Below are 11,143 nucleotides of genomic sequence, written 5' to 3' on the forward strand. Positions count from 1 at the left end.
CAGCTGCGCAATTTCCCCCCGTGTGCCCAACCAAGTCGGGAAAAGGTCACGCAGGGGCTTTGAATAGAAGAGAAGCTCCCTAGTTTGCTCAATTACCGCCCGCCACTAACACACACATCCCTCTCTCTCTTACTCTCACACACACGTCCGAGTATAAATGTACGCAATATCAGCTTGAAGAGCCAAACCACTGCAAAAGCGTGTAATATAAATAGATTCATCTTTATTTATAAAACTTGTTTTACACAAAATATATCTGTTAAAATCAAATATTTACATTTTAGGCTACGGAAAATGGAGAACAAGTGCATACATTAATAAAGGTCTCCTTACCACCTATTGGAAAGAAAAACAACACAAAACAACTACAATCTGTCACAGGTAGTAGCCTTGATATTGCTGTCCAGTCACACAACTCATACATGCCAACTCAACTGCTTTTCTGACAGCTGGTTCTCAAAATACTGTCAGGAAAAGTGGCAGTGAATGTTGTTCAAGAACATTGTTTGTCTGACTCAATGTACAAAAATATGTCTTCATGGTACAACAATTCGTTGTATGATACAAATTTGTTATAAAAGAGGGGGTTGGGGGGGTAATGTACATCAAGAAAAAAAAAAAAAGTCTGTTGACGCATCGTCTTTGTTGTGTCCAGATGTGGCAGCAGAGGAAGGCAGTCCTGCTCTGATGAAACACTCATCAAACAAGTCCCCTGGAGCCACAGCATCACCTCTACAGAGCCTGCTGCTGTGTCACGTATTAATTGCACTTATTCAAGCATGACACCAACAGTTCTTTACTTCCAGTGAGTCTTACTCCCTCCTTCTTGTGGGGACTTCAGGGCGACTATTTACGCTCTATGCAACAAGAGGCTCCCTCTCTCTCTCTCTCTCTCTCTCTCTCTCTTTCTCACTATTGCTTTGCTCCTGCAGAAGCAGCCCGGGTGAGGGAGGGAGGCAACAGATCACTTCCAAGCACCGAGGGCGAGAGACTGATCTGACGCCTTCATCAAGTCTTTGTCAGCATTTCTGAGAGAAGTCAGCTGTTTTTACGCACAGACGCTGCTGTGTGGGGGCTGTCGCTGTCACTCTCAGTACCTGTCGAACCAGGTTGTAAAGTCCAACAGCTCCTGTTCCTCTGAGCTCAGAGGCTCGTAGCTGCCCTCATCGGATGAGTAGGTGGAGTGAGGCGACTCCGGGTCGGCAGAGTAGCTGTTGGAAAGTGTTGGGGATGGCAGCCCGCACTGGAAAGCTGCCGACACGGCGTCGTGTTCGTCCAGGAGTTGCTGTAAAGCCCTGATGTACTCCACCGCAGACCTCAGGGTCTCCACTTTGCTCATCTTCTTGTTGGCGGCACCATTGGGCACATGCTGACGCAGCGTCTGGAAACCCATGTTGACCTGTTTGACCCGGTTCCGCTCTCGTTCGTTCCGCCGGGCCACGGCCACGGGCTGCTGCTGAGGGATGGAGTAGCCGAGGCCGTTGAAGCTCAGGCGCCGCTTGCAGCGGAGGAGCTCCGGCGAGCTGGAGCGCTGTCTCTTCAGCACCTTGGTTTTGCTTTGGAAGCCGGCGGCGGCGCCGGTGCTGGTGTTGTTGTTGTTGTTGTTGTTGTTGGGGTGCACAGCGGGCACGGCGCAGTCCTGGGCCGGGGCGTGCAGGCTGATGCTGGCGCGCCTGTCAGTCAGTCCGAAGGTGAACGCGGTCTGCGTGGTGGTGATGGTGGTGGTCTCCATCTCTCTGACCTGCTGCGGACGGTTGCTGCGAAGTGATGGATGCAGGAGGGGGGGAGGAGGAGGGGGTGGGGGGGCGGGGTGGAGAGAAGAGCGCAGGCCCCAGACGCAGTGGGACTGGGAGAGGAGGAAGAGCAGAGCGCGCTGGCAGGCCACAGCTCTCGTGTCCTTCGCGTGGGCCCCGTGTGTCTGGCTGGGTCCGTGCTGCTCGCTCCACGAGCCGCTCTGACCCGAGCTCTGGCAGCGCTGCTCTTTTTCAACACGCGCCCCATCCCACCCCCTTTCCTCCTCCTCCTCCTCCTCCCCCTTCTTCTTCTTCTTCTTCTTCTTCTTTTTTTTTTTTTTGTGTGTGTGTGGAGACGCACGCTTCGTGGCGAGGCCCCGCCCCCGCTGTGTGATCCCCCCCCCCCCACCCCGGGCCAGGCGCGTGGCTCCGGGAGCTCAATAAACAATCCGCAGCTTTCACTGCGCCGGGAGCACGCGCTGGGCTCATTTACATTCCAATGTGTCCAACTTGAAAGCTGATTGGTGGATTCAAACGGCCTGCAACCGTGCGAAAAGAAAGAAAGAAAGAAAGAAAGGAGGGAGGGAGGGGGCAGAGAAGGAAGGGGGGGGGAGAAGAGAGAATGAAAAAGTGAATGGTTTTGGTTCTTTGAAATGCCTTTTGAATTTGACAATGTACCCCTGGCAAGTCTTCAAATTATCAGTCCCCCCACACCCCCCACCCCCCTTCCCCTCGGCCATCTTTCTCCTCTGGCTCTTTACAATCACAAATACCAAGGACGCTCTCTCCTGTATCCGGGCTACAGCTTTACACAACTAAATAAATTGCAAGCGTGTCTCTGCGCACAATAATTGGCAATTATACAGCTCGCGTAGGGACGCGACTCCGGAGTAAACTCCGTGCTGGTGACGCGCAGGGCTGAGCCGCCTCTCACCGCAGCGCCCCGCAGGTCCACTCTGCTGGCACAGGTTTGACGGGTTGTCTCCGCAAAGTCTTGTTCAGTCCCGCAGGCTCCTGAACTCCTTCTGTGCGGGTGCAAACAGTTTCTCTTGTGCATATCTGTTGTCCTTTTACGTTCATGGGGACTACGCAGGATAGGAGCCAGACCCGGTGCAGTTCAGCACCACAGCTGACCGGACAGTTAAACGCAACATGTTCACCCTCTAGTTTTGGATTTGCACCGATTTACGTCGCACTATTTTTATTCATTTATTTATTTATTTATTTTAAATTCTGATTTAGTTTAATCCAGTATTGTCAAAATCCCTCCGAAACACGTTTTGATTGCGGAAAAGTCTCATTATCAGCGAACTCCGGCAGAGCAATAGTGTGTTGAAGACGGTCGCCCATATAACACAAACGGGACACTTGCGGTCTCTGGCGGTGAGGAAAAGCAACTACCTCCTGCAGCACGAGTTTTGTACTTTGTTGTGATCTGTCATTCATGGAGTGGGGGATTCCCTGACAGTCAATGGTGACACATCTCTACCTCTTAACTATGATAAGCCTATATTAGTTCACAAGACACCACAAACTCATAATATATATATAATTTTTTTCAAATTATTATTATTATTTTTTAAAAGGAAACAACTTTCACGATAACATCTTCAGATCTTCAGTGTGCACAACAGAATTCACAAATCACTGATTTATAAAATCTATACCTGTCTTACCATTCCTCAGATAAGCTGATTTTTTAAAAGCCATTTTTCTTCAAACTTGAGTAAAGGTTACTTGTATTGTCGTAACATGACTTTATTTATGAGCACTTTATGAGCAGGAAACCCCACTCCCCTACAGAGAACACCTCCATTCATTTTTTGTCTGTTTTTCTTTCCTCATAGTTGAGGTGTGAATCATTTCATTTTGACTTCCTGCTGTAACGGAGAGAGGACACACTAGGTACTATAATTTGAAAGTGCAGTAATAGAGATTTAGATTTTCCATGTGTGCTTTCCATGCTTCTCTGAATGGTCGTGCTTTGAGTGGCAATCCCCACTTTCACCCTCTTAGCTTTTCACTCTCTCTCCACCTCTGCCTGGCCTCTGCAACTGTCAACAGCAGAGGGCGATGAGTGAAAACACACTGTTCCAAATCAGTGTCTGTGTCATAATTATGGAAAATGCTGAAACACACAGCTGACTTGATCTGTCTTGGTCACGTAGAAATTTTTCCGACTGTATCAATGAAATGCTTTCCTTTTCAAGTGAGTACTTGTTGGAACCTGTAGTACATTAAGAGAGAGATTCATTTCCTGACATTGCACCGGGATGTCAGACATGGTGAAATTTATTACAGATTAAGGTATCTTGGAGCAAAACACATTTAAAACCACAAAGAGACGTCTGTGGTTGATCAAACAAATCTGGAATAGGTTGAGCAAACAGTTGTAAATCCTGTTATGGTGGAAAATCAGACAACAATTTCATACACTTCACCTAAAAGGTAACGGTTGATTATATTTGTCAGAAGTGTATATGTACAATACAATACAATCCCATATAAAATACAGGTCTTATGACTAAAACATCACATTTCAGATCAAGAAATACTCTTTATCTCTACGTCTCGCCTCCACACAGAGATCCAAACACACACACACACACTCAGCTGAAGCCTGCCAAAGTCTTATTCATAGGTAAGGGTGTGGCTGTTTATGAAACTCAGGTGTTGCATTCTTTGAAGCACACTGAAACTCCAGCACCACAACAACACCTATCATTTCCAAGATTTTTTATTTTTATTTTTTGGGAATGTTACAAATCAGCAGTGCTTCATATGGGACGCGTGGGTGTGAACCAGATAAGGATGGTTAAGTGAGTGTGTGTGTCTTTCTCTGTGAGTGTTAGATAGATAGAGAGAAAAAGATAGAGATTGGCACTGTGATCAAAAGTGTGAAATGGGATGTGAACCTCTTGTGTGGTCGTTCAATAACCAGGCTACATCCTTCCTTAATGGCAGCTATGAAGTCTGCGTTTTCTACAAGGACTGTGTACAAGGACTGAGCAGCACTTCCAGTGCTGAGGAAAAAGGAAGTGCTCCATTAGAGCCTGTATCGCTTCTCTATTCCTCATACATTTGCTGGGCTGTATCAGTGGCAGACTGATGCATATGCTTTAGCTCATCACGAACGCAACCATCCTATGGTCACACAATAGAAAATTGTTCTCTCCTGCGGGGGTGACTGACCTTTTGTAGTGTTATTTGTTTAAAAGGGCGGATATTAAACCCAGAGCAGGAGAAAATAATGTTTTACAGTTGTGTTTGCCTTTGCTATGAAGTTATGAAACGCCAGTGGTGGAAAGAGGAAGTGAAGCCTCGTTTGGAGTCAGCAATGTAATGGTTTTTTTTTTTGTAATATAAGCTAAACTGTGTAGATGAGGGGATGTCCATCGCAGTCTCACTCACTGGCTATAAATATTATTTCTTATTTAAACATGGCACCACCACACACCTGCAAGATTCTGACTGAAAGTCCCACAAACCACATGAATACCCTGCACATTTATCACAAATGACACTACAGTCACTGACTTAAATTCACTGGAACTGGGTGGTTTTGCAAAAGTACTCCAGGTCAGTGCAGGTGGGGCCACTTCCACTCAGACAAATGTCTGTTATCCTCTGAGGTGCTTACAAAATGTGTGGTAGCCCTTAAATCTTATCAGCAATATATATATGGCGTATTTCAACATGAAAAAGTTGCATTGTAGACTAACTTCAGCATTATAAACCATCATTCCGCCGTTTGAAATACTGAAAATGTGTAAGGAATAGTATACCGTGATTTGCATGTCAACACTCTTCCCTGTTCCCTGTTGATTAGGTGCACTTTGCTAAATCCAATGCAGTCTAAAACAGCAGCCCTGCAATAAATCAAGGTTAATGTTCTTTTTTTTTCTACCTAATCAACTGGCAATGGAGTAGTGGTTGCCTGTTTTTAAATACTAGTGAGTGACCTATGGACCTATTGCATGACATGTTGGATAAACTCAATATAAATCTGCTTGTTCCAGTACCTCAGCCTACAACTATATAGTGCCAATGTTGTGAAGAAAATGAAAGCCCCTAATCGTCTATGGATGCAGTATAATATTTTTAAATGGCCGGTCCATTTTTTATAATTCTGCATCACATACTGTATACAGTCAAAAGTGGGTTGAATACATGCCATGCATTGGCTCAAGTGACTCTGGGTTGGTCGGACCGGTTTGTCAGTGTACAAACCCAGGCGACAGCATCGCGCATGTTTGTCGTCATTCCCCGGAAAAACCAGCCACAGCCACAGTTCAGCCACCGCGAACTCCCGACAACAGCGGACTTAATAACAGCACAATAACACCGGCAGGAATGAGTGGGCGAAAACGCCTTAGGGGAGGCGTTTAACTTCGATGACGAAACGCGGACGGCGTGGTGATGCAAGGGGAAAGATGAGACAAGTAAAATAACTTTCAGTTTCTCTCCATAGTCGGTCGGTGGAAGAAATCCCTCATTGCTAAGGCCGGCCTACCGAGACACCCTGCATCCGGTCCGCGGAGGGCGCTGCCCCCGGGAGAGGTGAGCTTCGTCCTGCACGGAGTCGTGCCCTCCCACCTTAAGTGATGTCACAGATTGCATGTCCCTATAAATGCTGACAAGGCGCTAAGGAGGAACCAGATCAACAACCTCTGTGAGGAGTAATACCTCTGCTGAAAGATGCAAAGGTAGGGACAGGCATATCTTCATCTTTTTTTTTTCTCTCTGTGGCTTGCTCCCTCTGTTGTTTATTAGATTATCATTATGTTTCTCTGTTTTGATTTATTGGGAGTGGTGTGCATGTATTGTGAAGTGGTTTGTTATGGTAAAACCCTGCTGTGTGTGTAGATTTATTCAGCTCTTTTTCCATAGTGTAGTGAATAGGTCTAGTAAAGTGTGTATGTTGCTGAATATTGGCCAAACCATGATGATTACAGGCTCTGTCTGTCTGCATAGGGACGGAAAAACACTGTACACTGTGGGCTGACCGTGGCTTTCGACGGCACCATGTCTTTTGTGTGTGTGCGGTTGAGTTGTGGTGTTTTTCTTATTTCCTCTCCCTCCTCCTGTTTCCCCATGTTTCCTTTCAGCCCTCCAAAGCCTCAGTTCGCTAACTGGCTCATAGAGCAGGTGGAGACAGGCCAGTACACAGGTCTGTGCTATGTGGGCCAGAACAAGTTCAGAGTTCCCTGGAAGCACAACTCCAGAAAGGACTGCAAAGATGAGGACAGTAAAATATTCCGGGTAGGTTTAATGGCCTCCGAACTGGTCACTGCAGTAATGGTGTTATCTGGCATAGTGTGATAAGATAAAATGTTAATGACTTTGTTGACATCTTTCTCACGCAACTATAGCAATACTGTACAACTGTAAAACTTAACAATATTGTGCCACAAACACATCAATGAGGCAGTCATCACTGTCATCACTTTATTTCACCGCTGTCGGAGTCCTGATGTATGGCAGGTGTCAGCTGGGGCCAGACTGCTGAGGACAATGATAGCATGCCAAGGTGGCACTTCCACATTCTTTAAGTCAAAGTGGATGCAAAGTAGTAATGCCAATGATAATGGTTAAATAAAATAACTACTACAAGTAAAACACCCTGCATTCACCCTGCATCTCCTCAAAAAAGTAATGGAACTAGCTGCAGCAAAATGTAACACTTATCTGCTATTTAAGCGCTCACTGTGTCTGAATATGAACTTCGAAACTGGAGGGGCTTCCCCAAACATAATGAACACTTCTATGATGCAACATCATAATTTGTGTTTGTCAAGTAATTACAATGAAAAACCACTGTCAGCCCCTGCATTAAAGACATTTCTTTTGACATTTGTTTGAGAGAAAGTAGTGTCTTCCTCTTTCATAGCAGGATGAGATGTTTTTGTTTACATGTGGATTGCAATGTCTTTTATTAAATTAAGAGTGTAAGTATTCATTGTGTAAAATCCTAATCTGTAATTTAGCTAATAACTAGATGTCAGATTAACGGAGTGGAGTACAAATATAGAAATTTAAAGTGTCACAAAATGGAAAGTAAAGCACAAGCTTCTATTTTCCACCTCTGGCTAATACAGTGTCATTATTTGTATAATTCACAGGCATGGGCCATCGCAAGTGGTAAAATTAATGAGTTCCCCAATGACAAGGCCAGGTGGAAAACCAACTTCCGCTGCGCTCTGAACAACCTCTCCGTGCGCTTCAAGATGATACAGGATAATTCAAAGAATTCTGATGACCCTCATAAAGTGTATGAGATTATCAACACTGAGTGTAAGACGATTGGTATTTCATCCCAACCTTTCCACTATGGAGCCCTTTTGAGCGTGACTGCAAATTAATGTGGTTTTCTTGTTTTCTGCAGACAACTACGAATGTCCGCCAGCACAAGTCTCTAAGGAGGAGGACTCTGTCATGACTCCAGATATCTACAGCTCTCCCACAGAGTACTTCCCCCCAGGAAATGAGGTGCAGTACTGCTGAAAGCATACTTTCATTTCCCTCTGTTACTTGGTCTAGTAATGGTCATATTACTGTTGATGTTTGGTCTGTGTTGTCTTTCAGATTTACTGTAGCAATTCAATACTTATTTAATGACTCAACAGTTATGCCTTTTTCCTCCAAACAGCACAATCAACTGGTTAACAATTTCACGGCCTTGGATCTTGGCAACCACCCAACAGGTAGTGTCTTATGCAAAGGGAAATGCCATATAAGTTAATGTTATCCTCTTTATCTGTTTACGATTTCACATGGTTGTAAAGAGGGTTAAATATAATAATAAGTCTGATGTTCATTGTCTTTGATAGAAGACCAAATGTGGGTGACTACCGACTTCTGTCAGGCCAATGCAGCTGTCCTTGGAGGCTATCCTGTTGCAGCTGAGAGCCACCCACAGGTTTTACCGGATCAGCCGTCTTACTACGAGGGTATGTTCAGCCAAAAAGAAAATCAAAAAATCCTTTATGGATCTGAACTGCCATTCTGGAATTGTGACCTGATGTGTTTTTTTTTTTTTTTTTTTACAGAACAGCCACCACCAGTCCTCGGCTCACCTCTGCAGCCAAGTATTTATGACCTGGAGATTTCCATCCACTATAGGAAAAGAGAAATGCTAAAGACCACGTTCTCCACTCAGCGCCTCCAGCTCCACTACCAGCACGAGGCCCCTGACCTCAATGCCTATCATCTCTGCTTCCCCTCCACTGACAGCCTGCTAGACCACAAACAGGTAAATGGTTACATTGTTTGGACACTTCGTGGGACTTAAAGAAAAATCCACCATAAACTACTGAAAAATCACCTGTTAATAATTTTTGTGTGTTTTAAAGTAGAATTCCTGAAGTTACCCTGTAAAAAACAGGCACTCCTCCTAGTTTTGTATGTCCTGCACAGTGCTTCCCAATCAGCTTTGAAAGTAATGAACATTAGCAGGCAGGTTCAGTCATTATTAGGTCGGTATCTGTTCAGCTGAGATAATGTTGGCAATCTAACTCTGGAACCATTTTGTCTGTCAGGATAGGTCTTTGGTAGGTCTCTGTGAGACCTTCTTGAAAACTAAGTTTCCGTTTACATTAAATGTTACCCACCCAAACACATCATCTGTGGCTCTCTCCGTCTACACCTATAATCCCTCAGCTCTCCAGGCTTTCTCAAAAATCGTTTAGGAAGAAATCCAGTGAATAGTAATGAAATGCAAAATTATCTGAGGAGGTGGAGTTTTTATCTTTAAACTAATTTGCAGTTTGTACACCGTCAGCATGACAATAAAGCTCTTTTATTCTATAACGTTTTGCTACTTTACACTAGATCGAATACACCAACCGCATCCTTAACAGCATCCAGAGAGGTCTACTGCTGGAGGTTCGGGAGACTGGCATCTATGCCTGGAGGCAGGACAGGTGCCATGTGTTTGCCAGCACCAGTGACCCCAGTGTGGCTGACCCAGACCCAAGAAAGCTGCCCCAGAACACCATGGTGGAGCTCCTCAGTTTTGAGAAGTATGTCAATGGTAGGTATGGATCTCTTATTGCTCACTGATGTGACCAAAAGTACTTCTTATAATTAGCATTATTACATTGCCATTTGAAACCTGCATTATTCCTTACGCTGTGGAATAAATATCTCTTTCAGACCTGAAAAAGTTTAAGGAGAACAACGGTGGCTCTCCTGACTACACCATTAACATGTGTTTTGGAGAGAAGTTTCCGGATGGAAAACCTTTGGAGAAGAAACTTATCATAGTCAAGGTAACACTCCTTCCTTATTTTTCATGAGCGTCGCCTCAAAGACACACGGTATTTTGAGTTCAGCTCCCTTCAGTTATGCAGTTTTTAAGTGCTGTAAAATCTCTCTGTCTCTTTGCTCATGTAGGTGGTCCCTCTGATCTGCCGACACTTTCATGAGATTGCCCAGATGGAGGGGGCTTCGTCTCTTCACAGTGCCAATGTCAGCCTACAGATGTCATACAACAGCCTCTATGATCTCATTTACTCCGTCTTTGGTCTGCCAACAGCTGAAGAGTCGGCACGGGCTGCTGTGCCTTTCCTACATCAGAGCTGAAATGTAATGTCACTTGCCTTTAATGGGGACCACTTTAGTTACCTAGAGGACCACACAATGCACCATATCCTGTTCTTGACCTAAGCTTTGCTAAAACAAAGGAGCCAATGCACTGATCTATTGGATGTGCTAGAGCAGCTGAAGCAGGAACGAACAGAATAACATCTGGTATTGCAGAATGTGCTATTATATATCAACTAACGCTGACCTCTGGCTTTGCATTATCCCATGTTCACATTAGTCACAAACTGTTGGAAAAACTGACACTACAAAGTAGAAATAAATTACCGAGACTGTTACTCCATTCAAAGGCCAAAGGTCTTGCTTTAGAATAGATTTTTTTATGATCGCTGTAAATATCAAAGTAACTTATGGGAGTGTTTGCTTCAACAGATGCATGTAGTAAGCAAATGATGACTTATGAGGTTAAATCCATTCTAGCATGTATATTTTGTGATTACTGATAAAAAAAACCTTATAAGCTCATAAATATGTTATGTGTCATACAGCTACTGAGTGCAGTATGTATACATGTTTGTAGTAACTGTTTTGCACCTCAGAATTTGTTAACCCCTTTTATACTTTGCTGGTTATCTTGAACTTGTTCTACTGAACAAACCTAACTGGAATTATTTGGATTTCAAATAAACAGTTTTAACCCTAAATGGCATCTCAATTCATCTTCACTGGACTGTAATGTATGGCTTATACATGCTGGGAAGGAATATATGCAAGAAAAGAAACGAAAAATTAAGCTATAAACACATGGAGCAGCTTCCATGTGGAGCCCTTATACTGTAGCTTCAGGTTTGTCCATGATAACCCAA

The 11,143-nt window shown here is 44.3% G+C and overlaps 2 protein-coding genes across 3 annotated transcripts; one reads left to right on the forward strand and one right to left on the reverse strand.

Moving 5' to 3' along the window:
- Positions 1 to 205: 205 nt before the first annotated feature.
- Positions 206 to 2,018, reverse strand: ascl1b (achaete-scute family bHLH transcription factor 1b). Its single transcript, XM_071487956.1, has one exon. The coding sequence runs from the start codon at positions 1,730 to 1,732 to the stop codon at positions 1,091 to 1,093; it is 642 nt and encodes a 213-aa protein (XP_071344057.1). The 5' UTR covers positions 1,733 to 2,018; the 3' UTR covers positions 206 to 1,090.
- A 3,964-nt stretch (positions 2,019 to 5,982) lies between these two features.
- irf7 (interferon regulatory factor 7) lies at positions 5,983 to 10,981 on the forward strand. Of its 2 annotated transcripts, XM_071503396.1 has the most exons (10): positions 5,983 to 6,439; positions 6,842 to 6,995; positions 7,856 to 8,027; positions 8,119 to 8,222; positions 8,383 to 8,437; positions 8,564 to 8,683; positions 8,783 to 8,985; positions 9,564 to 9,765; positions 9,888 to 10,003; positions 10,128 to 10,981. In XM_071503396.1, exons 1-10 carry the CDS (start codon positions 6,432 to 6,434, stop codon positions 10,314 to 10,316), a joined length of 1,323 nt encoding a protein of 440 aa, XP_071359497.1. In that variant the 5' UTR covers positions 5,983 to 6,431; the 3' UTR covers positions 10,317 to 10,981. The 2 variants fall into 2 exon arrangements, with proteins under 2 accessions (XP_071359497.1, XP_071359489.1); XM_071503388.1 differs by lacking the exon at positions 5,983 to 6,439 and having other exon boundaries at positions 6,813 to 6,995.
- The last annotated feature ends 162 nt before the right edge of the window (positions 10,982 to 11,143 follow it).

The sequence above is a fragment of the Trachinotus anak genome, unplaced genomic scaffold (assembly GCF_046630095.1).
Source record: "Trachinotus anak isolate AG129_WGS33_773 ecotype Australia unplaced genomic scaffold, CSIRO_AGI_Tana_v1 ptg000002l, whole genome shotgun sequence".
Classification (NCBI taxonomy): domain Eukaryota; kingdom Metazoa; phylum Chordata; class Actinopteri; order Carangiformes; family Carangidae; genus Trachinotus; species Trachinotus anak.

What these genes read in the sequence shown, in the direction of transcription:
- ascl1b (XM_071487956.1), bottom strand. Translation starts at nt 1,732, where the DNA reads ATGGAGACCACCACCATCACCACCACGCAGACCGCGTTCACCTTCGGA.
- irf7 (XM_071503388.1), top strand. Translation starts at nt 6,828, where the DNA reads ATGTTTCCTTTCAGCCCTCCAAAGCCTCAGTTCGCTAACTGGCTCATA. An exon ending in ACTTCCCCCCAGGAAATGAG is followed by an intron (nt 8,223 to 8,382) that starts GTGCAGTACTGC and finishes TCCTCCAAACAG; the next exon opens with CACAATCAACTGGTTAACAA. An exon ending in GCCTGCTAGACCACAAACAG is followed by an intron (nt 8,986 to 9,563) that starts GTAAATGGTTAC and finishes ACTTTACACTAG; the next exon opens with ATCGAATACACCAACCGCAT.